Genomic DNA, 26,469 nt, shown 5'->3' with positions numbered 1-26,469 from the left:
CTGTTCTCCACGCGGTTGTTAGCAATTTACGTTTTCAGCAGCAGTGTAGGGAGGTTCCCTTTTTTCCCAGGCCCTTCCTAGCATTTGCTCTTTGTAGACTTTTTGATGATGGTCATTTTGACAGGTGAGAGGTGATACCTCAGTGTAGATTGTAGATTTGATTTGCCTTTTTTAAATATATATGTTTATTTGTTTGTTTCTGGGTTTCTTTTTTCTGTCTGTGCTAGTTCTCTGTCACTGCATGCAGGCTTCCTCTAGTTGGGGTGTGCGGGCTTCTCATTGCGGTGGCGTCTCTTGTTGTGGAGCTTGGGTCCTGGGTGCCCACGCTTCAGTAGCTGAGCATCTCATGAGCTCCAGTTGTGGTGCGCGGGCTTAGCTGCTCCCTGGCATGTGGGATCTTCCCAGACCAGGAATCAAACCTGTGCAAGGCACACTCTTAACCTCTGAACCACCAGGGAAGTCCTTAATTTGCTTTTCTCTAACAATAGGCTATAGGTAGGACCTTTGTAGGTGCTTTTTTTCTTTTAAAGAGCATGAGTAAAATTTCCCTGTTGAAGTTGACTTTTTGAAAGCCTGCCCTGTTTTGAATTGTTATTCAATTATGTACCCCAGGCCATTGTCTTAAAGCAGGAGTCACTTACAGCCCTACAGTCCTACTGAGTTTTTAGTGCCGCTGAGCACATCAAGATTTCAATTTGCTTTTTCTAGAAATGGCCACAAGGCAGCAGCATTTATTCTTTCCAAACTCTGGTTATTGGGGCACCAGAGCCTTAGAGAAAGTCCTGTTCCTGGGTTGTGAATGACAGTGGAATGTAACGGAAAGAAGACTCAAGGGTTGTGGCTCGTTATTTCCTGCCCATGTTCTTCACCCCTGCCTGGACAAGTCCCAAACCCTCCACATCTGCCTGCCAGTGGTGCTGTCGTCTCTAAGTTGGGCACCTCAAAGGAGGGAAACTGGAGGTAGGAACCCTACCAACAGGAGCTATGGAGACCTGATAACTTTTCAAAGCTCTTCCAGCCCCACGGGCCCACCATCCTTTGGGTGCAATAGGTATCCCTGTGGGGGGCTGGCCCCTAGCCTGGACACTGTGCTTTCACCCAAGGGGACAAACATTCCGGGTCCAGCAGGGGCTCGTTTGCTGGCGCGTTGCTGTCACCTCCCTCAGCACCATGGATAGCCCAGCTGGGGGACCCAGGTTGCCCAGGCTCCAGGGTGTAACAGTAGCCAGGGTCACCAAGCCCTACGGGGAGTATAGGAGACAACTCATTTTACTTGTAAAATTACTACTTATTTTCTGTTGGAAGGTAGTTGCGTCCCGGGGCTTGTTGTAGGTAGACAGCAACTAGATGCAGATATACGTAGATGAGTATCTGGTCTTTTGAGGATGCTCTGCCCTGCTGGGGTATGAGTGGTGAGTAGGGTTTTCTGTGGTATACCATACACTGCTCCTTGTTGATGCTCTTTTTTGAGATATTTGAGTGTATATATGTTAATGGAAGATGAGATGGCTGGAAGGCATCACCAGTGCAGTGGACATGAACTTGGGCAAATTTCAGGAGATGGTGAGGGACAGGGAGGCCAGGCGTGCTGCAGTCCATGGGGTCACAAAGAGTCGGACACGATGAGATAACAACAATGTTATCTGCAAAGCTTCCCTGGTGGCTCAGTGGTAAAGAATCCGACCCACAGGTTCCATCCCTGAGTCAGGAAGACCCCCTGGAGTAGGAAATGACAACCCACTCCAGTATTCTTGCCTGGGAAATCCCATGGACAGAGGAGCCCGATGGGCTACATGAGGTCTCCAGACTGAGACACCACTTAGCTGTTAAATCACCACCACCACATGTTAATCCCAACGTCCTTATTTAAGCCCACCCCTGCTCTTCCCCCAACAAAATCCTAGGTGCATTTTCTAAGACTGTGACTCTTTGTCTTCTGTAAATGAATTCCCTTGTCTCCATTTTTAGATTCCATCTAAAGTGATACTGTAGGATATTTGTCTTCCTCTATCAGATGTACTTCACCTAGAATGATCATCAGTAAGTCCTTCTATGTTCCTGCAAACGGTATTAGTTTCTTCATTGAGATGGCTGAGTAACATTCCCTTGTACATAAGTACCTTTTTCCGTTCATCTCTGGAAGGACATGGGATTGCCTTCATGTCTTGGCTATTGTAAATAGTGCTTCAGTGAACACTGGGGTGGTTTGATTTGCCCAGTTACCTGGAACATTTTTCCAGTTATACTGAAACCCCAACAAACAGTGGGGTTTGCTCTTTCCAGTTATACTTTTCTCCAGATGCACACCCAGGAGTGGGATTTCCGGACCATAATGTATCTGTGTCTTTAGGGTTTCAGGGAAGCTCCATGCTGTTCTCCACAGTGGCTGTTAGCAATTTTTATTTTCAGCAGCAATGCAGAAGGGTTCCCTTTTCTGCAGCCCCTTTCCAGCACTTACTGTTTGTAGACTTTTTGACGATAGCCATTCTGACAGATGAGAGGTGATACTTCTGTGGAGATATGATTTGCTTTGTCTGACAGTGGGCACTGGTAAGGATCTTTGTCGGTGCTTTTTTTCTTTAAGAGTGTGAGTAAAATTTACCTGTTGAAGTGGGCTTCTTGAATGCCTGCCCTGTTTCAAATTGTGACATGATTATTTTTTGAGGGCAGGAGACATTCACAGCCCCAGAGGCCTTGTGAATTTTAAGAGCCCCTGACCAGTTTTTAAAGTTGTTCCTGGAAACGGCCACGAGGCGGCAGCACCTCTTCTTTCCTGCTCTCTGGTTATTGGGGCACCAGAGTCAGAGAAGATTGGTGTCCTGGGTTGTAAATCAGAGTGGAATGTGCCAGAACAATGACCCAAGGGCCTGTGTGTTATTGCTTCTTGCCCATCATTCTTCACCCACAATCTGGACAAATCCTAAACTCTTCAATTCTGCCCTTCCGAAGGTGCTGTCATCTTTAAGTCAGGCAGCTCTAAGGATGGAATCTGGAGGTAAGAACCCCACCACTGGGAGCCCTAGGGACCAGATGACTTTTCAGAGTTCTTCCAGCCCAGAAGTCCAACCTCCTCTGGGTGCCCTCAGCTTGGTGTGGCTGTGGAGGGCCGGCCCGGGTCCTGAGATTCTGCTTCCACCCAGAGGGAACAAACACTACAGGTCCTAGGGGCACTCACTTGTTGGCATATCCAAGGACCATCCAGCCTTTCACCCAAGGCTGATCAGACTCCAGGGATGTGGCAGCAGCCCGGCTCACAGAGGCCTGAGAGGAGTATAGGAGGCCATTCATTTTATTCATCAAATTAAAACTTTTATTTGAAATATAGTTGATTTCCAATGTTGAGTTTGTTGTAGGTGTGCAGCAACTTGATAAGATAGATGAACATCTCATCTTTGGGGGATGTTTTTCCCCTATAGGGTATTAGAGTGTTGAGTAGGCTTCCCTCTGCTGTAACATAGGCCCTTGTTAATGCTCTTAGAGATATTTGAGTGTGTATATATGTTAATCCCAAAGACCTGATTAAACCCTCCCCACCCAACCCCCGATTTTCCTCTTCAGTAACCCTGAGTGGTATTTCCAAGACTGTGTCTTTATCTTTTGTAAAGGAGTTCTTTTGTTTCAATTTATACATTCCATCTATAACTGATCCCCTATGACCTTTGTCTTCCTGTGTCTGATGTACTTCATCTAGAATGATCGTTGGTAGGTCGTTCCGTGTTCCTTCAAATGGCTGAGTAACATTCTCTTATACACACACACACACCCCACATCCTCTTGATCCATTGATCTCTGAAAGGATATTACAGTTGCCTTCATGCCCTGGTTGTTGTAAATAGTGCTGCAATGAATGTTGGGGTGCATGTTGTCTTTGCCAGTTATACTTTGCTCCAAATGTACACCCAAAAGTGGGATTTCCGGACCATACTGTACTTGTGTCTGGGTTGTAAGGAATCTCCATGCTGTTCTCCAGGGAGGCTGTTACCACTTTTGTTTTCAGCAGCATTGCAGGAGGGTTGCCTTTTCTCCAGAGCCTCTCTAGCACTTCCTCTTTGTAGCCTTTTTGGTGATGGCCATTCTGATGGGTCCGAGTTGATGGTAATGCCTCTGTGTAGATTCGGTTGTACTTCTCTTAGTGGGCACTGGTAAGGATCTTTGTACGTGTTTTTTTGTTTTTTGTTTTTTTCCTTTTAAAGAGTGTGATTAACATTTACCTATTGAAATTGGCTTTTTAAAAGCGTGCCCTGTTTCTAAGTGTTAGTTGGTTATGTACCCCAGGCCATGACTGCAGGGTAGAAGATGTTTATAGCCCTGCAGGCCTTTTGAGTTTAATGTGCCCCTGCACTGGTCCTAAAGCTGCTGTTACCAGAATCAGCCACAGTGTGGCAGCACTTCCCCATCTCCGGTTATTGCTGAACCAGACTCTGAGTTGTGAGTGTGGAATGTGCCAGAACAGACACCCACAGGCTTGTCTCATTACTTCTTGCCCATCATTTTTCACCCCTATTGCCTGACAAAACCCAAAACCTTCAATTCTTCCCTGCAGAAAGTGCTGTCTTTAAGTTGGACGCCTCTAAGGAAGGAATCTGGAGGTAGGAACCCCACCACCGGGAGCCCTGGAGAGCAGATATCTTTTCAAAGCTCCTCCAGCCCAAGGGCTCACCATCCTCTGGGCACCTTAGGTGTGGTGTGGCTGTGGAGGGCCAGTCTGGGGCCCGAGATTGTGCTTTCATCCAGAGGGGACAAACACTACAGGTCCTGCGGTGCAAGGCTTAGTCGCTCAGTCACGGAGGACTCTGCGACCATATGGACTGTAGCCCGCCAGGCTCCTCTGTCCATGCGGATTCTCCAGGCAAGGACCCTAGAGTGAGTTGTCATGCCCTCCTCCAGGGGACCTTCCTGACCCAGGGGTTGAACCCAGGTCTTCCTCATTGCAGGTCGATTCTTTAGCATTTGAGCCACTGGGGAAGCCCAGGAATCCTGGAGTGGGTAGGCTATCCCTTCTCCAGGACGTCGTCCAAACCCAGGAATCCAACAGGGTCTCCTGCATTGCAGGTGGATTCTTTACCGGCTGAGCCACCAGGAAAGCCCCCACTAGAGGTCCTACGGGGGCTCAGTTGCTGGCATATCCTTCTCAGACCCAGGACAGTCCATCCTTGAACCCAAGGCTGCTCCATCTCCAGGGATGTGGCAGCAGCCCAGGTCACTGGGCCCTGAGGGCAGTTCATTTTATTTATCACATGAATGTTTACTTTCTACTGACGTATAGTTGCTTTCCAGTCTTGAGTTGGTTGTAGGATACGACAACTTGAAGAGGTACACAGGGATGAACATCTGGTCTTTCGGGGATGCTTTGCCTCTCGTGTACGCTGAAGGGTTACCGAGGTTTCCCTGTGCTATACTGTAGTCCCTTGGTGATGCTCTTTATTAAAATACTTGAGTGTGTATATATTAATCCCAACATCCTGATTAAACCCTGCCTTCGCTCTTTCCCCTTCAGTAATCCTGAGTGGCTCTTCGAAGACTGTGAGTCTCTTTGTAAATGAGTTTTTGGTGTCAGTTTTTTAGATTCCATCTATAAGCGATACTGTATGATATTTGTCTTCCTGTGTCTGACATAATTCACCTAGAATGATCACTGGCAGGTCCTTCTCTGTGTATATAGCCCTGTGTAAATATCCCAGACCATGTGGTGTCCGTGTCTCTAGGTTTTTAAGGAAACCCCATGCTATTCTCCACGGTGGCTGTTAGCAGTTTACGTTTTCAGCAGCAGTGAGGAGAGTTCCCTTTCTCCGGCCCGCTCCAGCACTTACTGTTTTTAGGCTTTTTGATGATTGCCTCACTGACAGGTGAGAGGTGATCCCTCAGTATATAGATTTGATTTGCTTTCCTCTAATGATGGACAATGTTGAGGATCTGTGTTAGGTCCTTTTTTCTTTTACACAGTGAGTAAAGTTACCTGTTGAAACTGGCTTCTTAAAAGCCTGCCCTGTTTTGAATTGTTATTCTATTATGTGCCCCAGGGCATTTCTTGAAGGAAGGAGTCTTCCAGTCCGGCAGACCTTGGGAGTTTTAAGTGCCCCTGTGCATGTTTTAAAGTTGCTGTTACTCAAAATGGCCAGAAGGAGGCAGCATGTCTTCATCCCGACTCTGCTGACTGGGGCACCGTAGACTTACAGAAAGTGCTGCTCTGGGTTCTGAATGAGGGTGGAATGTGCCAGAACAGACACCCACGGGCTTGTGTGTCGTTACTTCTTGCCCATGTCCCTTCACCAGCCAACCCCCCACCCCAGACAAATCCCAGGCTCTCAAATCTGTCCTGCTGAGGTTTCTGTCAGTATTTGAGAAGGGCAAATTAGCTCAAGGAGGCATCACCTGCCACCTGTCAGACTGGCCACCACGTAAAGTTGCCGTCAGTAAATGCTGTAGAGACTGTAGAGAGATGGGAACCCTCCCACACTGTTTGTGGAAATATAAGTTGGTACAGCCGTTTAGGAGTGCGTTATGGAAGCTGCTTAAAAAACTAAAAATAGAACTACCATATGATCTAGCAATCCCACTCCTGGGCATAATTCGAAAAAGATTCATGCACGCCTGTGTTCTTTGTGGTGGTGTTTACAATCACTGGATGTAATCTAAGTGTCGATGTAATTGACAGAGGAATGGACAAAGACGATGTGCTACACATATACAAGGGAATATAACAGCCATTAATAAGAGTGAAGCAATGTCATTTGCAGCAACAGCGATGGACCTGGAGATTGGTATAAGAAGTGAAGTCAGTCAGAGAAGGAGAAATACCATATGATGGTGCTTACATGTAGAATCTAGAAAAAAGATACAAAGGAACTATTTACAAAACACAGACTACAAGAGCACAAAGTTGGTTACCGGGGGGAGGGGTTGGGCAGTGGATTGGGAGCTTGGGATTGACATGTGCACACTTCTCCAGATAATTGACAAGGCTCGCTGTGCAGCACAGGGAACTTGGCTTAGTATTCTGTAACAGTTTAATGGGAGAAGTTGAAAACTAGTGGATACTTGTACAGGACAGGGAATCACTTCGCAGTGCACTTATAGCTAACACCTCGTTGTTAATCAACTAAACTCCAATATAATTTCTGTTGTAAACAACTTGAAAAATTTCAAGATCTCATAGTAACATAGAACAGGGCAATTCACCATTTTAATTAAAGCAAATTAGAAATCCAGTGGGAGGCTCCTGTTGTAAATTACAATCTATTCATTTCCACTCCTCTCTTGCTAATTTTTTCCAATGATGGGTTTTAAAAGCTAGCAACATATGAGCTAATAAGCTTAAAGAGTAGAATACTGAGGTAGCAAATGCATTTCAAACAGTTGTAATTATCTTTGGCAGAGTGTAGTTTTATTATTACAGTGGTTTATGTGGCAAAATATAAAAATATATTTTATGTAAGTCAGTGCCTCACACTCTTTTATTGTTATTAAATCTTGGAAGCTTGACATAGATTATTTTGGAGTGCTAATTGTATAATTCACAGACTAACATTAAAAGATTGAGTTTTGTGTCAAAATACACTATGTCAAGTGATATGAGACGAGAACTTAAGCCTAGTAGTAAAAAGGTGTATTTTACTTCCATGGAGTTTGCAGTCTCTGAGATGAAGTTATACTACACTCATATTGACAGGAGTTCCTCTATTTCATTTTTAATAGTTTCTCCTGTATAATTAAAAACGGAGTGACCCAAAAGTAGCATTTGCTAAGGGATATAAATATTTCTAAAACTTTCTTTGACCACTTAAAAATTCTTACTAGTTTCTTTCTCCCGAGCAATTCCAAAATTTACTAGAATTGCCTTCATTTTAGGATGACATTACATAGAGTGATAATGACACACTTTAATAAAGACCTACAAAAATCACTCCACTTTAGTGTTATACATGTATCTGTTTGTCAATAATTCACATCTTTCCAGAACTTCTTAATCCTGGCACAAGAAGTTTTTTCATTAATCAGATCTCCAGGCAACTTTGTGCTAATGTTAGACATCTTCAGCATAATATAAGGCAATATAAATTAGGTGATGTGGCAGAAATAACTAAAGTGATAAGAACTTCTTATGGATCTGTATTTATCAAAAGGTACTGTACCCTCTGAACAGTATCATCAAGCAGTGTCCTAAAGAATGGATTAGTGTATGGGAAAGGTGTATTGCATTAAGTTTTCCCTGTTCTGAAAATGGTTGAAGATGAACACATACTGTGACCCAACAATTCCTACAGAACTATAACTAATTTCTAGTTATATACCCCCCCAAAAATACATATGTAAGTTCACCAAAAGACTCATTCTAAAATGTTCACAACAGCAATATTCATAATGAGAAAAATTTACAACTCTATGCACACCCATCAATAGTAGAATGGATATGTAAATGGTGGTATGTTTATATCAGAAAGCACAGCAGTAGCAATGAGCAAGTTGTGATGGATCGCACAAACATAATTGAGCGAAAGAAACCAAACATTAGAAAGTGCATGTGGTTCTACTCCATGCATAACATGGGGAGGGTTACTGAGATTCTGAGAACGCTTTGTCGCTTGATTTAAAGGTTGCTTACATGGGTATTTAATCCGATTGTGAAAATTCAGCTGTCTGTGCACTTATGCTGTGTCATCATTTTGCATATATATTATTCTTCAGTATATAATTGAAGAAAGTGGCGGAAGTAGACTGAAGATACAGGTCAGAGGAAATTGTGTGCGTTATTGCCACACCAGAGCAGACTGGTCGGCTGTCTCACCTCCACAACTTTGGGAAGAAATAGGAACCAAGCCTTGGACTTCAAGTTCTTCAAAATACCTAGATAACAAGACCTATGTCTATTTATATTTTCTTTTAATAGTACCAAGTGCTTAGTAAACCTCTTTATGATGATAATGACAAGAGCTGTAGTAGTTGGTGTTAATTCAGTATTGTTGTCATTTAAAATAAAGGGAATCATGACAGATGAGCTGCTTTAAACATAGTTTACATTTGATATCATTGAGCAACACATAGCTTATACTCAGTAACATCTACTCAGAAAATAACACTATTAGCACAAATGTATAAACAGACTCTTGAGAGTCCCTTGGACTGCAAGGGGATCCAACCAGTCCATCCTAAAGGAGATCAGTCCTAGGTGTTCATTGGAAGGACTGATGCTGAAGCTGAAACTCCAATCCTTTGGCCACCTCATGAGAAGAGTTGACTCATTGGAAAAGACCCTGATGCTGGGAGGGATTGGGGGCAGGAGGAGAAGGGGGCGACAGAGGATGAGATGGCTGGCTGGAATCACCAACTCAATGGACATGAGTCTGGGTAAACTCCGGGAGTTGGTGATGGACAGGGAGGCCTGGCATGCTGTGATTCATGGGGTCGCAAAGTCTCAGACACGACTGAGTGACTGAACTGAATGTACATCTTACCGATATCATGTGTGACTGGCGTACCTAAAAACAATGCTTTATTGGCTTAAACATAAAATGATGATCTGGCTGGCTATTCTTTACAGATAAGGGTATAAACTACCAACCTGTGCTTTGCAGGGGACTGTTATTTGAAGGACTGGTCTTCCTGGAGCCTGTGTCAGCTGACCTGTGTGAATGGCGAGGACCTCGGTTTTGGTGGAATACAGGTCCGTTCCAGAGCGGTGATTATACAAGAACTAGAGAACCAACATCTGTGCCCAGAGCAGAAGCTGGAAACAAAATCATGTGATGGTGAGTGTGACCATCATAACACCTATTTATTTTAGTGTTGTGTTAATAAGCAAAAGAAAAAGTGTAAATTTTTCTGTTAGATAAGGAAATTTGCTAAGATCTCACTTTTAAAAAGTTGAGAATTAGGTTAAGGGTATGATTCTGAATTCTAAAGATTCAGAGAAGAGTCTTGCCACCATTCATAAGTTAGGTATGAAATACTTAAAAGTATCTCTAAGTTTTATGAGTTAAAGAAAGCTAAGATTTAGAGCATGTTGTTTGTACATACCTGTAACAATCCTGATCCAATGTGAATCTAAAAATATCCTCAGTTTATTTAAATCAAAAGAAAAATTACAAAGAAATAGCAAAATGAGACATTTTACTATATTCTCAGAGATTGATGAAGTATTGGTAAGGATTGGTCTGAATTTTGCATACAGAATATATAAAAATATACGTTTATGTGTCTGTGTGTATATGTATATAGACAGAGTCATGCATCTAGTAGAAGCAATACATCACATTTACAAAAATCACAAAGCATTATTGTTACCTAGCAGAGAATGTCTTGCTCAACAAAAAACCTTCTCATTCTTGCTTATGTTCTGAAGTAATTAAGGAGCGTGACATATATTAGTAAAGAAGGGCCAAAATCTATATTACTGAAAAGTTGAGGAAAGCTTAGAATTTTGGAGAACAATGCTCAGAATAAAAGCCACCTGAGCTAGATGACTTAACCCAAGAATTATTGAATTATCCACCTTATTGATTACATTTTCTCAAATTTACCAACCATATTCTGGTGACAGGGTAAGTAAAGGAGAAATAAGACAGCAGTTACAATAGATGAGTTAATTCCCAAGAAAAGAAAGAGAATTGTTTACACCATAATGATAATTAGGAATCAGCAACAACAATTTCAAAGAAATTCTCTCATGCACCCACAGAACTAAAAACTGAACGCTACATTTCTAGAGCATTAGATATCAAATGTTATGCAGGGTGCAGCAGGAAAGTATTTAGAAGGGAATTTAAAGCCTTACGTGCTTATACAGGAGAGAGAAAAATGTAATATAAGCTTGACTTTCAACTCAATTTAAAAAAAAAAGGAAAGAAAAGGGAGATAAAGTATAAGCAATACAGATAAATACAAATTCAGTGAGATAGAAAATAACCAAGATAATCAATAAAACCAATAGCTTGTTTTTTGATCAAAGTAGACCACTCATGGAAAACTCAATGAAACAAAAAAAGAGGACAAAGTTATAATAGTGATAGTGTTTAAAAAGTATAATTTCTGTGAATACATTTTGCTAATAAATATAAAAACTTGACAGCTATTTAGAATGTTATTTATTGAGAGTAATGGAGAAGCAAACCATAGATTCTGTAACATTAAAACCCAAGTGTATCTGATAGGCTCACACATGCACACACACTAAAACCTAATGGCTTTAATTTTGAGTCTTACTAAAAATTTAAACAACTCCCATGTATGTGAAATCTTAAGAAATGAAACAAAGTTAGGTAGGAAAAAAATGAGAAAAATCTCCCCAGTACAACACCAAAATCACAAACAAAAATAGTAAACAATAAAAATACTTTTAAATCAAAATTTAAATCCTCTACATAGTGAAACAGGAGGAAGGCATGACAACCCACTCCAGTATTCTTGCCTGGAGAATCCCATGGACAGAGGAGCCTGGCGGGCTGCAGTCCAGGGGGTCGCAAAGAGTCAGACGCGCCTGAGCACATGCATGTGGTAAAATAGATCATAAACAAGGTTACCAGACAAGCCACAGACATAGAAAATATATTTAAAGTCAATCTGAAGGAATTAGTGTCTAGAACACCTATCCTAAAACTTTTCAGCATTCCAAGACAATTTCACAGTTGCAAAATTGTGGAGGACCCCAAATGGCTTTTCTTTGATGTATACATATCAAACTTTTGCACGCTGAAAAATGACAACTGTTAGGTTTTTAAATATTTGATAACTTGTTTAAAACAATCACAAATCAATTGTATGTTATCACATTTCCCGAAAAATAACTATTTTCCAAAGCAAAAAGAAAGTACCTTTAATGACAAGCATGGTCTTGTTTTATACTTTTTCACATCTCAGTAACACCTGGCTTAACAGAAGACAGCTGGATTCTCTTATCTGCCTCTGCATTCAGTATATTGCCATCTTAGTTTAGTTTCTGTATGTGAAGGAAGTCCAGGCTTACTTACCCAAGTGTGTAGTTAGAGGGGAAAATCCTCACACACATACTCTGAGGGAACGCCAGAGGCATCCCTGGTCCCTGGACCATCATCTGAGAGCTGTTATTCTAGAATCAAAAATTCCCACAGCTCCGAAAAGGCATAGATTTCAGTAGAAGGGTTGGGGAGAACCAGAAGATATACATAAGCAGTTCACAAGAGGAAATCTGAATGCTGCCAAACATTTTCCTTACTGTTTGATAGCTTTGGTGATAGCTGCAAGTTAAAATGACAAGATAGCTTTCCACACCCGCAAGACTGACAAGAAATTTAAATCTGGAACTTATAAATGTTTGTGAGGGTTTAGAGTAATAGTAACTCTTATTCACTGCTGGGGAGTATGTAAACTGTCACCATTTAAAGAAAAAAGATGAGCTGTGTTTAGTAAAGTTTCAGCTATCTGTACAGTAATACCCAGAAATTTCCCTTCTAAATATTTACCTTAAAGAAGCACTGGGAGGCTTGCACAGGGCTGACCACTGAGGCACTGTTGTAATAGCATAAACTGAACACGGCCTAAAAGTCCACCCATAGAGGGAATAAACTGTAGTGGTTAGTATCATGGAATTCTTGTAGCAGTTAAAATTAATTGACTGTGTCTGTATTAAAAAATCACATAGAAATATTTCATCTATAACATTGTTAAGTTTCAAAAAGATGTATCATGTGTCAGTATAATGCTTTTTAAATTTTAAAACTGCCTAAAAATAATGCTGTAAGTCATTTATGGATTACATATATTTTTATTATAGTTGTATTCAAAGAATAGAAAGCCTGTCACCAAAATGCTTGTATCTACTTCAAAACAGTCTATATTGCAAGACAGACATGGTGGGAGATCAGGAAGGAATATAATAGGACATCAAGTTTGTTAGTTTTTTTTTACTCATCAACAAACAAAACTAAAGCAAATATGACTAAATGGTAATATTTGTTCAAATTGAAGGATGGGTAGTTGAATATATTTTTTCAGTTATTCTCTGTCCTTATTTGTATGTCTGATATAATGCTTTAAATAAAACATAAATTTAAATTGAAAATCTGGGTTCACATCAAATAGTATGGTAGCCGACTTGGAAAATTAGTTGGCATTTAGGCATGCATCTGGAATTTTGTGACATCTATATGGCAACTTCAGGATGGTGATTTCACATTTGAATCATTCAGGATGGACTTCTTATCCCTTTTCAAATGTTTATAAATATTTTGTTAATACCTGTCTCCATGATTGTCCCCCTGGCCTGCAGAACGCCTCTTAATGTGTCTTCTGCCCCGCAGATGGCCAGTGTTACGAGTATAAATGGATGGCCAGTGCTTGGAAGGGCTCTTCCCGAACAGTCTGGTGTCAGAGATCAGATGGGGTAAATGTAACAGGTAAACCTTCCATTCCTCTTTGTTCTTTGAGAGTCTTCCTATAACACACATGTAATTGGTTAAAGAAAATAATTAAGAAAACAGATATTCCTTCAGGATTCCACATGTGGTTGAATTCACGACACCTGAGCTTTGTACCTGATGACCAGTGATAAATTATTTTACTTTTAAATGTTTCAGTTAAATTCCCCCTCACCCAGCCATTTTAGAGATTACTGTCTAATTCTGAAAAATTACTATTATAAGTAAATCTCAGAATGTTTCCTTAAAAATCTCATATATTAATAACTTACTACATGCTAAAAAAGTCAGTGTTTTGTTGACTATATCTGCTTCTGTGCCTTAGAGGCAATATATGCAGTCCAAAAATATTGCCAAGAGAATATGATTATACAAACCCAAATATTTTGCTTAAATTCAGAAATCTGTGACCTCTAGTTTTTTTTAATTAACTAAGATACAAGATCTATTGGTAAAACTCAAGCTCAGAGGATATGAGTAGGCACTGTACCACTCTGTCCCCACTCAAACCTTATTATACGTTGAAAGGAGACATCCAAATGAGGAGCTTCTTTTTGGATTCCCTTTGACCCAAACAGACCCCATAGAATTAATCTACAATTACTAGAAGTTTCCTTATCTAAGTCCAGTAAATGCAAGGGATCCCAAAGACCTTTGAAGAGGGAAGAAAACTGACTCCAGAGATAGAATGAGCCACCCTGCAAAAATTTCCATATCAAGGAACTGAGGTCAGAACGAGAACCTCAGCGTCAAGCCTGTGGACCCAGAGATGGGTCCCTGGTGTCTGAAACAACGTATTTGTGGAGATCTGTCCACAGGACTCTCTGTAGTGTAGCCTGAGGGTTGCGCTTTAACTATTCAGAGGACCTGCTGACTTGCTGCCATTGTTCTGACAGTCTGGCAGAAAAAAAGGTAGTGTGCATTTTGGTGCCTCTGAGTAATATCCATTTGTAAATTTAATTGTAACATCTACAGTAAGAGGACAGGATCAGGGATCAATATGCTTTTTGGAAAGCATAAATTTTTATATTGAATTTTAAATTACTTGGATTTACTGAAACCTAATTATGCATTTCCAGCCTATGAAAGCTAGAGCAGGATGTCAAACTCTATTCTTGTTGAAGATAAGATTTTATACATGAGCAATCTGAGTTAAGAAACACTTGATAATAGCAACTCTCAGTGGACACATCTATAATAAAGACAAGACACCTACCAGGAAACCCTTTGCTCTCTGATAGTGTCATTTTCTGGGGAAAAAAAAAATCCAAGCAAGCCACTCTCAGAGGTAACAGGGGGAGACAGAGCTCTGGGGAGAGGAGCACAGGCTTTCTGAACCTGAAGACATTAGAGAGGTCGTCCTTCCCAGGTGGCAGTCGTGGCAAAGAACCCACCTGCCAATGCAAGAGATGTAAGGGATGCAGGTTCAATCCCTGGGTCAGGAAGATTCCTTGGAGGAGGGCATGCCAACCCACTCCAGTATTCTTGCCTGGAGAATCCCCATGGACAGAGGAGTCTGGCGGGCTACAGTCCACGGGGGTCACAGAGTCGGACACAACTGAAGTGAATTAGCATGCATGGATACCACTCAACTCAGGTGTTGAAAATGAATGTCTACCTTCTTCTCTAAACTAATCGGGAGTTTTACAGCTTTCCCAGTGAATCCTGTTAGTTTTCAGTGTTTTTTTCCCTCCAAATATGGATGCAAATAATCATTGTCTGACTTTTATTCTACACATTACAAGTTCTTTTCACACTGAAATTGGGGCTATTCCCCAATATAAAGGTAAGTCAAATTTTAAAAGACTTACCTGTAGAAATCATATTTTCCATTTCTTTTCCATATAGTAAAGTATCCCATGTATTTATCCCCATCTAAAGCTGTTTTATAGCAAAAAAGAAATTGGTAAATAATTTGTGATAAAACTATATGCATTCTTCTCCCATGTTTTAGGAGAGATGAGACTGTTTATGGGGAATAGACAAGCATGTAAAGTATATTACCTACCCTGATCGATTGTTCTAATTTTATGAATAGTTGTCCTTACAAGAAACTCACAATATTTTCCTTTGTCTTCATGTGTTTAATGCTAATAACTTCAGTACAGCATGTCACTCCAGCTGCCTTGCAATGACTAACCGCTTCTCCATAGCAATCTTTCTGTGAATATTTTGTTTATAATGTTAAGTGATAAGGCAAGGAATTAACACCTTTAATTAGATTCCAGAGGATCATCAGTTCCATAAATAAAGGAAAATTTTTGCTTTGCTGAAATTCTGTGAAATTGATCAAGTATGGTTTGAAACTATGAGTTCTTTACATGCTACCAGTTCTGTTTCTTAATGACATCTAGTCTCATCTTGAAAACTTCATTGTAATAACTGTGGCATATCTGGTACTAAACTGGAGAAGGAGGAGGAAATAAGAGGGGTCACTGGAGAACTGCAGTGTCAAGTTAAAACAACAGTGCAGACATACCACCTAGAAGCTGCGTTTGTTTTCTTATATACCAAAAAAAAAAAAAAAAAAAGCCTGAATTAGTGTCTTTATCCAAAAGAAATATGTATTATAAAAAATCCATTTACAAGGTTGTCACATAAATCAAAAAGGTATCTTAAGTTGAAGACTGTTTATTCGCAAAACAAGGAAAGAATTTTAACCTTTAAGAATTAAATCTGCTTTTGAATGTTGGACTTGGTCTCAAAAACTGTGACGTTAACTTGCAGACAATTAGTGTTTTCAAAGTATCAGCTGTAAAGTCATCTAATCAACAGGTACTTACTGAGCACCTGCTGGGGTGGCCGTGCTGTGTCCTCTGAATGAGAAGGGTCTCAAGCTCCTAAACAAAGTGGTCAAGGTTAACCAGGGGTTCCAGTCAGCTGCCCTCAGAAGTCTGTGGGACTCCCAAGGAGGTTCAGGATTCAAAGACCAGTCTACAACAATGGCGTATTTTTTTTTTAAATCACTGCAAGAGATGCTACTTATCAAAATATGATTTTCTGTTCTGCAGGGGGCTGCTTGGTGGTGCGCCAGCCTGACGCTGACAGGTCTTGTAACCCACCGTGTAGTCAACCCCACTCACACTGTAGCGAGGTATGTGTGAATTCACTCGAGTAGAAAAGCCAGCCACATCATTTGTCACCACACTGCTCCTGGTACAATCCATCCCCCCCCTCACCCTGAAAAATGTCTTGAGGCATAAAAATTCTATTTGGGGACTTCTTCTTTTATCAGTATAAATAAATCTGAATGCACTTCCTTCTACCATTAGAATAAATTTATATAAGGTACCAAAAAAGTGTGTTCTTTTTTACATAGTGGTGACAGAAATTACGTGGAGTAAATTCCCAGAACAGTACTCCCTTAAAGCCTGCCCTTCAGGTCGGCTGTGGTACAAAGATCTCCTTGCATGTACAGTGTGAGTCTTGTTCTCCTGCAGACAAGGGTGTGCAGTTGTGAAGAAGGGTACACTGAAGTCATGTCTTCCAATGGGACACTTGAGCAGTGCACACTCATCCCCGTGATGGTGGTACCCACCGTGGAGGATAAAAGAGGAGACGTGAAAACCAGTCGGGCGGTGCATCCAACCCAGCCCTCCAGCAACCCAGCGGGACGGGGGAGGACCTGGTTTCTGCAGCCGTTTGGGCCAGGTGAAGTGACCAGACCCTGCTGATGCGGGATTCCTTGGCTGTATATTTAACCAATAATGAGCAAGCATTGTCTTAAGAGATAATTATGTCATCTAAAGTCATTTCTTTTGATACTGTCTTATATTCTTATAATTTTTATAATTATTAGGAAAAAGGCAATCATACTCAGAATTCAGAGATATGAATCTGCTCTCTTCTGAGAAAAATTCTAGGACTGATAAATTTCAGTCATAAATTTAAGATTATTTCCACATTGATTAAAGCAATCTAACAGTGAAAATATTAGGGGGAAAGTGTGTTGTCATGCAGAACCAGAACAAATCAAAACTATGACAAGACATTCAAGAATTTTCCATCTGACCACAGAGTGCTAAATATTTGAACCCTAAATAGGAAGGTCAGTAATGCAAGGGATGTTTGGCAGCCAGACCAATTTCTGTCAGTGCTTGGAGCTGCACACTCAAATACTCAGAATCTGTACTAGGACCAGATACATGGGGACAGGTGTGGAGCCTTCCCGTCTCAATGGGACAGTCTCAACTTGGAGACTGACCAGACCCATGGCATTAAACAGACAGCTCATAACGTATCTAGTAATGGACTTGAAGCCTGGAGGCTGATCACATTCTATCCTTATTCTGCACATTCGGTCTCCTCAGTTGATTCAGCCATATACTCATCCCTGGAACTAAGCTGGTGCTTAAAAATGTGCCACGGGAGCTGTATGTAACTCAGGTCATGCCACTTCTCCTCATACCCTAGAGGGATCACCACTTCATGACCAAAGGAAATTGCCAGGCAAAGCAAAGCATAAACTACTTCCTAACTCCATTAGGAACTTGACAAAAGAAGGAAAGAATCTGCATAGCTAGCACAACTGAATTTTTAATGCATGGAGTCAAAACACTTTACCTTACTGGTGAATCACTATTGGGATTTTTTAAAAGTATTTTCACTGCTTGGGTGATTCATATATAACCACATCACCCCTGACTTTATTAGATTTTGATCTGAAGATAAAATTTATTTTGTAAAGCTGACCTGTCTGTGTAAGCATGGGAGGCTCTCCTCAGTGTCCAAGATGGCAGACCAACAAATGGCCATTTGCAATCTTGACCTTAACCAAGAATCCAAGCAGATCTCCTCATATCAAAACCGTTTTTTAAAGATAACATATTATTATTGTCATTTTTCATTTTATACTTTTCCTAAAATGAACATTTTAATATAGTAAAAAGGTATACATTATAAAAACATACAATTAGACGTTGCTCTTGTTTTCTGAAAAACCCAAAAATATTTGTTGAACTTCTTTCAGAACAGATAAACCTAACAGTAGAACAGTTCTTTTGATTTTGAACTCAGTTTTTTTAAATATTCAGAATTGAAAAAAAGAATATCTAGAATATTAACTTGGTTTATTTCCAGCATACGAATGAACTCCTAAGTTGATCCAGCTCTAGGCAAAAATAATAATCATCATCATTATAGTACTGATTTGCTTTTGACGTCTTTCAAATGTTGGATAAACCAGAGTCTCTGTGGGGTCAGTTTGCCCAATCTATAATTTCAATATTAAAATTAATGTTTAGCTAGTTGGGTAAAACAGAAAATATATGTTGGTGTGAAGAACAAGTTAGGCAAAATCATTAATACTATCACCCATTTGAAGTTTATGCAGAATATAAAACAGAAGTTCAAAGAGAATGAGACCAGAAAACCAAATTTTAAAAGTTCCTGTCATAAAACTAGAAAAAAAAGTTCCTGTCTTGTCTGATTCCATAAATAGAAAAGATAGAAAAAAAGTTATTTTGACATTCTTTCATGTGTTAATCAAACTTGGTTATTTTTACAAATGATATTGTCAAATTAGTTTTAAGGCACACTCTAAAGTATAAACTAGATAAAGGATTATTAATTCCAAAAATGTTAGATGTATTTACTTTCAATTCATCTGAAAAAATATTTAAATGACAAAATTTACATTGAGATACCTGTCAGCATCAAGAAAGTTGTAGGAATTTCTTGAAATTGTATTATTTTCTTCTTTTCTCACAATTGACATTCTGAAGATAGAATGAAAATCAGAAGAAAAGATTTATATAGTGTAACACATGTTGAGTTTAAAGTAAAATCCATATAGGAAGTAGTAGAAATTTAGACATATTAACTTGAAATCTGAACTCGAATCACAAAATTATTTATCGTTTTGCAATTCAGTTTTCATTGATAATTTATCTTTAATGAAAGAGCATCTAACATAACAATAGCAGCTTTGCATTAATCATTAACTCTGCCTAAGCAATAATTCATTTTGCGTTTTGAAAGAATTTGGTCATATGTGACTGGTCGTTGGTCATAGTCAACGACTGTAATATATATAGCAGACTAAGGTAAATTAATGACCAATATCTATTCTTCTTAGATGGGAGACTAAAGACCTGGGTTTACGGTGTAGCAGCTGGGGCATTTGTGTTACTCATCTTCATTGTCTCCATGATCTATCTAGCTTGGTGAGTGTTTAAATATTTAAAAATCTAAGGAGATCTATTTCAGAGGAAATACTTTCAATTGGCCATAACCAGGAACAACAATCTAATGTCTCAAATAAGTATTCCACATTTATTTAGGGTTCATCTGAGTTTCTGAATAAGCATAGATGAATAGTCTAAAAACTACTGAATCTGAACAATTTCTGAATATGAGCCAGAACTGCCCCAGGTCATCTTCACAAATTGTTCCCCCTGGTTATGTAAGCACCATATATTACTTTGTATACTTATAGTGAACTGTACATTTTTTATTAAGTTACTACTGAGGAAGAGATTATGATAATACCTAATACAACTGTCTTTTAAAACATAAGCTGTGTTATTTATAGAAGTTTGTGGACAAATATAAGTGACTATACTATAACATTATTCCATTATTAGAACCAGAGAAATTATATCTAGATAGTTTATCTTTTACAGGATAATATACTTGAAGGGTTCTGGTTCATGTTTACTCAGAGCATAAAACTGAGGAATTCAGAAACCAGAAAATCAAATTTGGGGGTTGAATTTAGAAAGTGTAGGCAATTAAGCAATTTTTAGGTTTATCAGTGTTTCAATTTTTTTCATTTAAAGCAATAAAAATTACAATTGAAGATTTTCTTTCTCACAGTTTTATTGAATTATTTTTTTAACAGCAAGAAGCCAAAGAAACCCCAAAGAAGGCAAAACAACCGGCTGAAACCTTTGACCTTAGCCTATGATGGAGATGCGGACATGTAAGTCTTAACTTACCCTGCAGCCTCCAGTTTCAGCTTTCTGCCTTTGCTGTAGATGTCCAGAGGCCACAAAGCTATTCAAACTGTGTGGATTAAACTACAGTGTTACTTCTTAAAAGATCATCATTAAGGAAGGAGTGAAAATCACAGTGCCATTGGATATACCAAGACAGTACCAGTTACATCGAAACCATCAGCCCTGAGAATTCTAGATTTAGTTGATACATGATGCATTCTGAGAGTTTTATGTGATCTTTTCTGAAATCTACCAACGGACAATTCACCTTCATCTCTAAAAACGTGATGGTGGGATTGACCAGTTTAGGATGCCTGATACAAGCCTCTGTCCGCAGTGTTAACCCCTAGTAACATTTTCGCATGAAGAGTTTAATACCAAAAGCTCTACACTGCTATATTCAAACATAACAACATGCCTACTCAATTGAATGATACACATTATTATGTCAGATTATATACTTGTTAATAAGCAGTTTTAATGGTGGCTAAAAATAAGCTCTAAACTGAGCAGAAAACCCATTGAATAAATTCAGCATCTTGGCGGTTGATAATAGTTTCACTGAGCTGCATTTCAGAGGCAAAGACCCTTTTGTAAGACTTCTTGTCTCTCTCCAAAGTGCGAATGCTGGACATGTACTAGTACTTTAGAAGCGTCCTCAAGTTCAGTATTTTACAATGGTTATTGTCTGGAAAACTAATTTGCTTGTGTTAATATAGTACATTTCTACTTTCCCTAATTTTCAAACTGGTTGCCTGCATCTTTTTTGCTATACGGAAGGCACATTTTTGCACTATATTAGTGCAGCATGATAGCGCTTAACCAGTATTGCCATAGAAACTGCCTCTTTTCATACGGGATGAAGACATCTGTGCTCAAAGCGTCGTGGAGCCATTTACAAGTTCTTGTGTCCTGAAGAGAGTAAAAGTTCCGCTGGGATGGCGACAGGATGGAGTTAGCTGTTACATCTGCTTTTACATACTTCCTCATCGCTGCAGCCATTGTGATGTCAACGACATGGCGATAACTTAAGTGTTTAAGTCCCGAACTCATTAACCCTCCAAAAGATGGATCCCTCTAGTCAATTTCTAATTGTACTCTGAAGGCTGTTTATGACTAGATTTTTATATTTGTTATCTTTGTTAAAAAAAGAAAAGAAAAGAAAAAAAGGAGCTGGTTGTCTTTTTAATTTTGAGCGGATGGAAAAAAATAACTTATTGGTGATTTTTTGTAACTAAAAGAAATCAAAATGGTCTGATTTTTTTTTTCCTCCCAGATTTGTTTTCCTACTTTCAGATGGAATGTATTTCAAAATCTATAGTTTAGTTTTTCTCAGTGGTAAAATTTGAAGCAAGTCTTTTTAATGTATGATATCAAAAACTAGAATTTTCAAAAGAGAAAAATAAATATTTTGTCCAGGACCTCATTAAATATCTAGACCAAGGGTAGCACATTTTTTTTTTTTTCTTTGTAAAAGGTCAGATGGTAAATATTCCAGCCAGGTCTATGTTGCAACTTGTCCATTCTGCCATTGTGGGAACACAGCCATAGAAAATACACAGTACGGCACATAGAGAATGAGCATGGCTGTTTTTCAATAAAACTTCCTATAAAGTCAGCAGGCCACATTTGCAAGTTGCGATTTGCTGGTCTAGAGGTTTTGTCCAGTGCTAATTCTCCATCATGTCATCTTGAGTTTTCACTCATTTGCCCTCTGACTGTGATCAGTGTTTAATTTCAAAACCGAAAAACAGTCATTAAATGTCTTAATCTATTGCAGGTAGTTATATTTTTCACAGATGTAGCCCTGGGAATGGCACAGTAAAATGATATCTAACTTGGCCAGTTTCTTGCATATGAAAAGAAAATCCAAAAGGTGCCATTAAAAAGCAATATCATTTTTCAGGCAACAACCTTTGGGAGAGGGGAGGACATCAGATGTTCAGGTCTTTAAAAAAAAAAAAGTATCACTAGCCATTTTATCTTAAACATAGCTGTGTTGGTATACAAGTGATTAGGACTAGAAGGTATTTCACCTTTGTACTAGAGTTTGAATTCACCCTACTCTTCATTCTAGATTACAAAGATTACAAAAGATAGATTAGAATCTGCAAAGATTACAAAAGATAGATTAGAATAAGCAGATTTCTACATATTTCAATAAACATTAAAGGTGGTATGCACTAATACTTTGGTCAGTATTTCCTGTGTTAAGCAATGTGTAAATCATTTCTGAGCAAACAGGTTATCAGGAAAATGAGAATTTTGCCTTATACCAAGGATTTCAACAAGGAAAGGCATAAAAACAAATTCCATCTCATCTGTCTTACTAAAGAGGAAGACAAAAATAATATTGTCACCCTAAAACTGTGATTGTCAATAAATGTACTCAGGGGTCTCCCAGATAATCAAGTTGATTTATTTGAGTAAAATGAGCTCCCATTTGTCCAAAATGGTTGAGAAAGAATCTACTACCATTACTTGAAGAATCTTGCTAAGTCTTATGAAATGCATGCCACACCTAATACCCTTGAAATTGTTGAGTTGAATAAATTGTTACTACTAATGCTATACTTATAATACTGTAAAATGGCATTCATTCAGAAAGCAGATAAGTTAAAATTAAATGAATTCATAGGTCAAAATTATGTTATGAAAATGCAAGGTGATCTTATTCATAAATTGACTACCTTTTACAACGTTACATGTGTGAAGTAATCTAGATTCAGTGTGACCTAATATTAGGGAGCATATTGGAAGTTCATCATTAGGGTAAATAAATACCAGATGGCCTCTTGTTAGGAAAGGTACAGGGAGGCTATTTTGGACAAATGAAGGTTACTATATTCATGTTTATAACATGAAAATGGCCTTATTTTTGTTCTTGGCATACGTCAATAATGAGTTAAATACTTTACTGGGATTTCATCAAAACAGTATTCCTCCTGTTCATTCTAAGAATTCAGGAGTGGAATATAGTAGTAACTTGTCTATTGACACTTTTGCCTTACCAAAATGGTCTGTGAGCCCACAAAGGTTAAGAATCACTGTTCTGTAAGTACGAAGGTCTGCTTGGTTGGAAAAAAAAAAAAAAAGAAATGAAAAATATTGGCACAGTGTTATTTTGTTGGACTGTTTCCATTTAAACGGCATAGAAGTGGCATAACTGATCTATCTTGAAAGGGGATGATTTGTTCATTCATCAATATCTAGTCTAGGAAACTGACCATAATCCTTATTTCAAAGCCTTTTCGAGGACACTACAGTGTAGCTTAAAGCTAATTTGAAAAGGGGTTCATAAAAGCATGTTCTTAATTATAGCAAAGCACAAAGTACCTGTAATAAGACTAATATTTATTGAATTATCACACGTGTAAGACACTCTGCTAGATATTGTAAAATATTAGTAGCGGCTTTTGTTTACATGCATATCTAAGATGTTCAAAAGAAGGGGAAAAGCTTAATGAGTGAAAATGAAACACACATCAGCCCTCACTCCAGATCTGGTGTTCAGACTTGGTTGACATTTTTCCTCATGTGATGTCTGTGTGTCCAGCCATGCTGTCAGGCTTGGGCTGTATGTCTGCTCCACCCTCAGGCAGGTAGCCGTGGCTCCAGCAGCTTAATCTGAGCCCTCTTAAGTTCCTAGACATTTCAAGACAAAGTCAGTTATTTAAAACTTCTCATAGGAAGCAGGTAACGCCTCTCAATTTTTCTGAGCTCCAACTTGCTGTATGCCCTTGCTCCCTTACAGGGATGCCCAACGCCTGGCCTCTGTCCAGTCTGCACTCTTAGCAACAACTAGTCTTGTCTGCTTCCCCCAGAACCACCTTCTGCTAAACACGCCTGCATTTTTAATAAGAAAAGAGGTGACTACCTATGTCTCTTTTCTGCTGGAGTCAAAGTGTCGCTTAGAGAGTGAACAGTTTGGTTTAAACAGATTGTACCAGTCAAAGACACGGATCAAGAAAGGAGAGCTGTGGAGGACATCCCCCCACCCCACCCCACCCCACAAAAAGACCTTGTCTGTAAAAATGTCAACCCTTACCTTAGACTTAGTCCCACCCAGTACTCCCCCCGCCACCAGCCTTCCCCTGTGTCTGGCCACGGCCTACCCGACGAGACAGCAAGGGAGGCCTGCAGCTCTCCAAACAGACGGAAGAAGAGCTTGTCCTCAGGCTCAGTCAAGGTTTGAATAGACTTGCAAGAATCAGGCTTCCCACATGGCCCAGGGCCTCACTATCTGTAAATATATTATCAAATTAAAATGCGTTTCTTGTTCTGTTTCCCCTCTAAGCTTGAGGGTGGTGAAAGAAGAGCAGTCCGTGAACACCTCTCTGAGGAGTCAGGTCAGACAATGATGGTCCCTGGGTCTGGTTGAGCTGTGAGAACTGAAATTGCTGCGTGTCCCCTCTGTGCTGCCCCCTGGTGGCCGGAGCTAACAGCGGATCTCAGGGTCTGAAACAGGAGCGCAGCGCGGGCCCCGCGGACGGGACTGTATAAAGGATGTTATGCAGTGTGATTCGATAATTCTGTATCTAGCAGGGACACTGAAAAATGGTTATGTCTACGTTGTTAAATGAGCAAAACAAATGCTAAATGGGTAGAGTTAATTTTGTAGCTTTATGTTTTTGTGCTTCTACCAAGCCTGATCTTAAAATGGCAATTTTATGAAGACAGTTGTGAGAGTCGTTTCCAGCGATCAAAAATCTCTAGTCTATTTAGACTGTCCTTGGGTGTCAGTCTTCCTGTGTTTTGTAGGGTTTTTTTTTAGCAATAGTTTCTAGATCACCTGCTTTGAACCCTCACTGAGCTTCTCCCAACTATTTTTCAGGACTCTATTTATGTTTATTTTTTTAAAATAAACATTAAGATTTCCTTTCTGGTACTTTCTTCTTGTCTATTTTTAGCACAGAGATTTTGAAGCGATCAGTATCTGTCATTGTAAAATATAACTTTATTAAATTTGCAATGTCTTTCTATAAATTATAACCCCCTAAATGTGTTTTCTTTTTGGTTAATTTAATTACCTGAGTATTTATTTTGTTTAAATAAGAAGGCAGCTGTCTAAGAAGTTTTTGTTAATATTACTTTGTAAATGGTGTAATGTAATTTATTTTAAATTATGTACATTTCTTTTTTAATGCACAAGAGGTCTATGTACAATTTACTACAGATTTGCAAATACTGTCACTAAGCTTTACTCAGTTAATACAGATGGCATGTGAAGATGTAATATGCTTTTTTACATTTTCATATGGGTTATTTGTAAATAACTGTTGCCGATAAACATAAACACGGAGATCATTTTCATTCTACTTGTGTGTATCTGTGTTTTAATTTGCATCATTTGTTGCTGAAGTGTGGGTTAACATTTATTTTCAGTGAAAAAAACATCTTTTTACTACCATATCGCCCTCTCCTGGGTCTTTTTGTTTGCAATCCCAATTTAGAATGTTTGAGATGCAAATCTTTAAGTGTCTGCAGAAGCCACAGTTTAATCATCCTGGACGAAGGACCTCTTGGTTTCCAACACATCACAAGGTAGGAAGCAGCAGGGGATACTAAGACTCGCTGGAACATACGGCACAGCGCCTCTTCCCCCTCAGTCAGAAGGCAAGTCGCTCCCCGTCCCTCTTCCCTGTGTCTGCCAGGAGGAGACTAGCCCTTACAAACAAGGTAGAAGCTCATGCTTTAATAAATTAAGATTCCTTCACTCTCCAAATCAAGATGCACACGTAACAAATTCAGAAAGGGATGCACAAATTAAATGAATCATTGCAATTATTGTTAGGGTAGCTTGCAACTAAAACATTTTTTGAAATCACTGTTTGCTAAAATATGACTAATAAGGAAGGAACCCATTAAATATAGTATATAAAGCTCAAAATATACAGCTAGACTCAAATGCTTGATGAAAAAACAGTGATTTGCAAGCTCCTGAGTTTCTATCTTATTCATTAAGATTTAAGAGGAGAATTTTTAAAATAACTAACGTATCTCTAGGTATTTGGACATTCATAGTCAGATCACTAACTTCATTTTTTATTTTGCAACTCTAATTAATGTCCTGCAAACACAAATATGAACATGACTGTCTACGTTTTGCTGGTTGGTCTGAGTCCCTAGTGATTCATTACACA

General features: G+C 39.2%; 1 protein-coding gene across 1 annotated transcript in view; it reads left to right on the top strand.

Annotated features, from left to right (window-relative positions):
• THSD7A (thrombospondin type 1 domain containing 7A) overlaps positions 1-25,644 on the top strand; it is a 463,607-nt gene extending 437,963 nt beyond the window's left edge. The window contains exons 23-28 of the mRNA XM_043872412.1: positions 9,573-9,746; positions 13,272-13,367; positions 16,400-16,482; positions 16,829-17,039; positions 19,465-19,552; positions 20,230-25,644. Coding sequence (XP_043728347.1) covers positions 9,573-9,746; positions 13,272-13,367; positions 16,400-16,482; positions 16,829-17,039; positions 19,465-19,552; positions 20,230-20,314 — 737 coding nt within the window. The 3' untranslated portion in view covers positions 20,315-25,644. The remainder of the gene's footprint in view (positions 1-9,572; positions 9,747-13,271; positions 13,368-16,399; positions 16,483-16,828; positions 17,040-19,464; positions 19,553-20,229) is intronic.
• The last annotated feature ends 825 nt before the right edge of the window (positions 25,645-26,469 follow it).

Source organism: Cervus elaphus, chromosome 18 (assembly GCF_910594005.1).
Source record: "Cervus elaphus chromosome 18, mCerEla1.1, whole genome shotgun sequence".
NCBI classification, from domain to species: domain Eukaryota; kingdom Metazoa; phylum Chordata; class Mammalia; order Artiodactyla; family Cervidae; genus Cervus; species Cervus elaphus.
The sequence above is the reverse complement of the archived record's forward strand: the minus strand, read 5'-3'. Positions and strand labels throughout refer to the sequence as shown.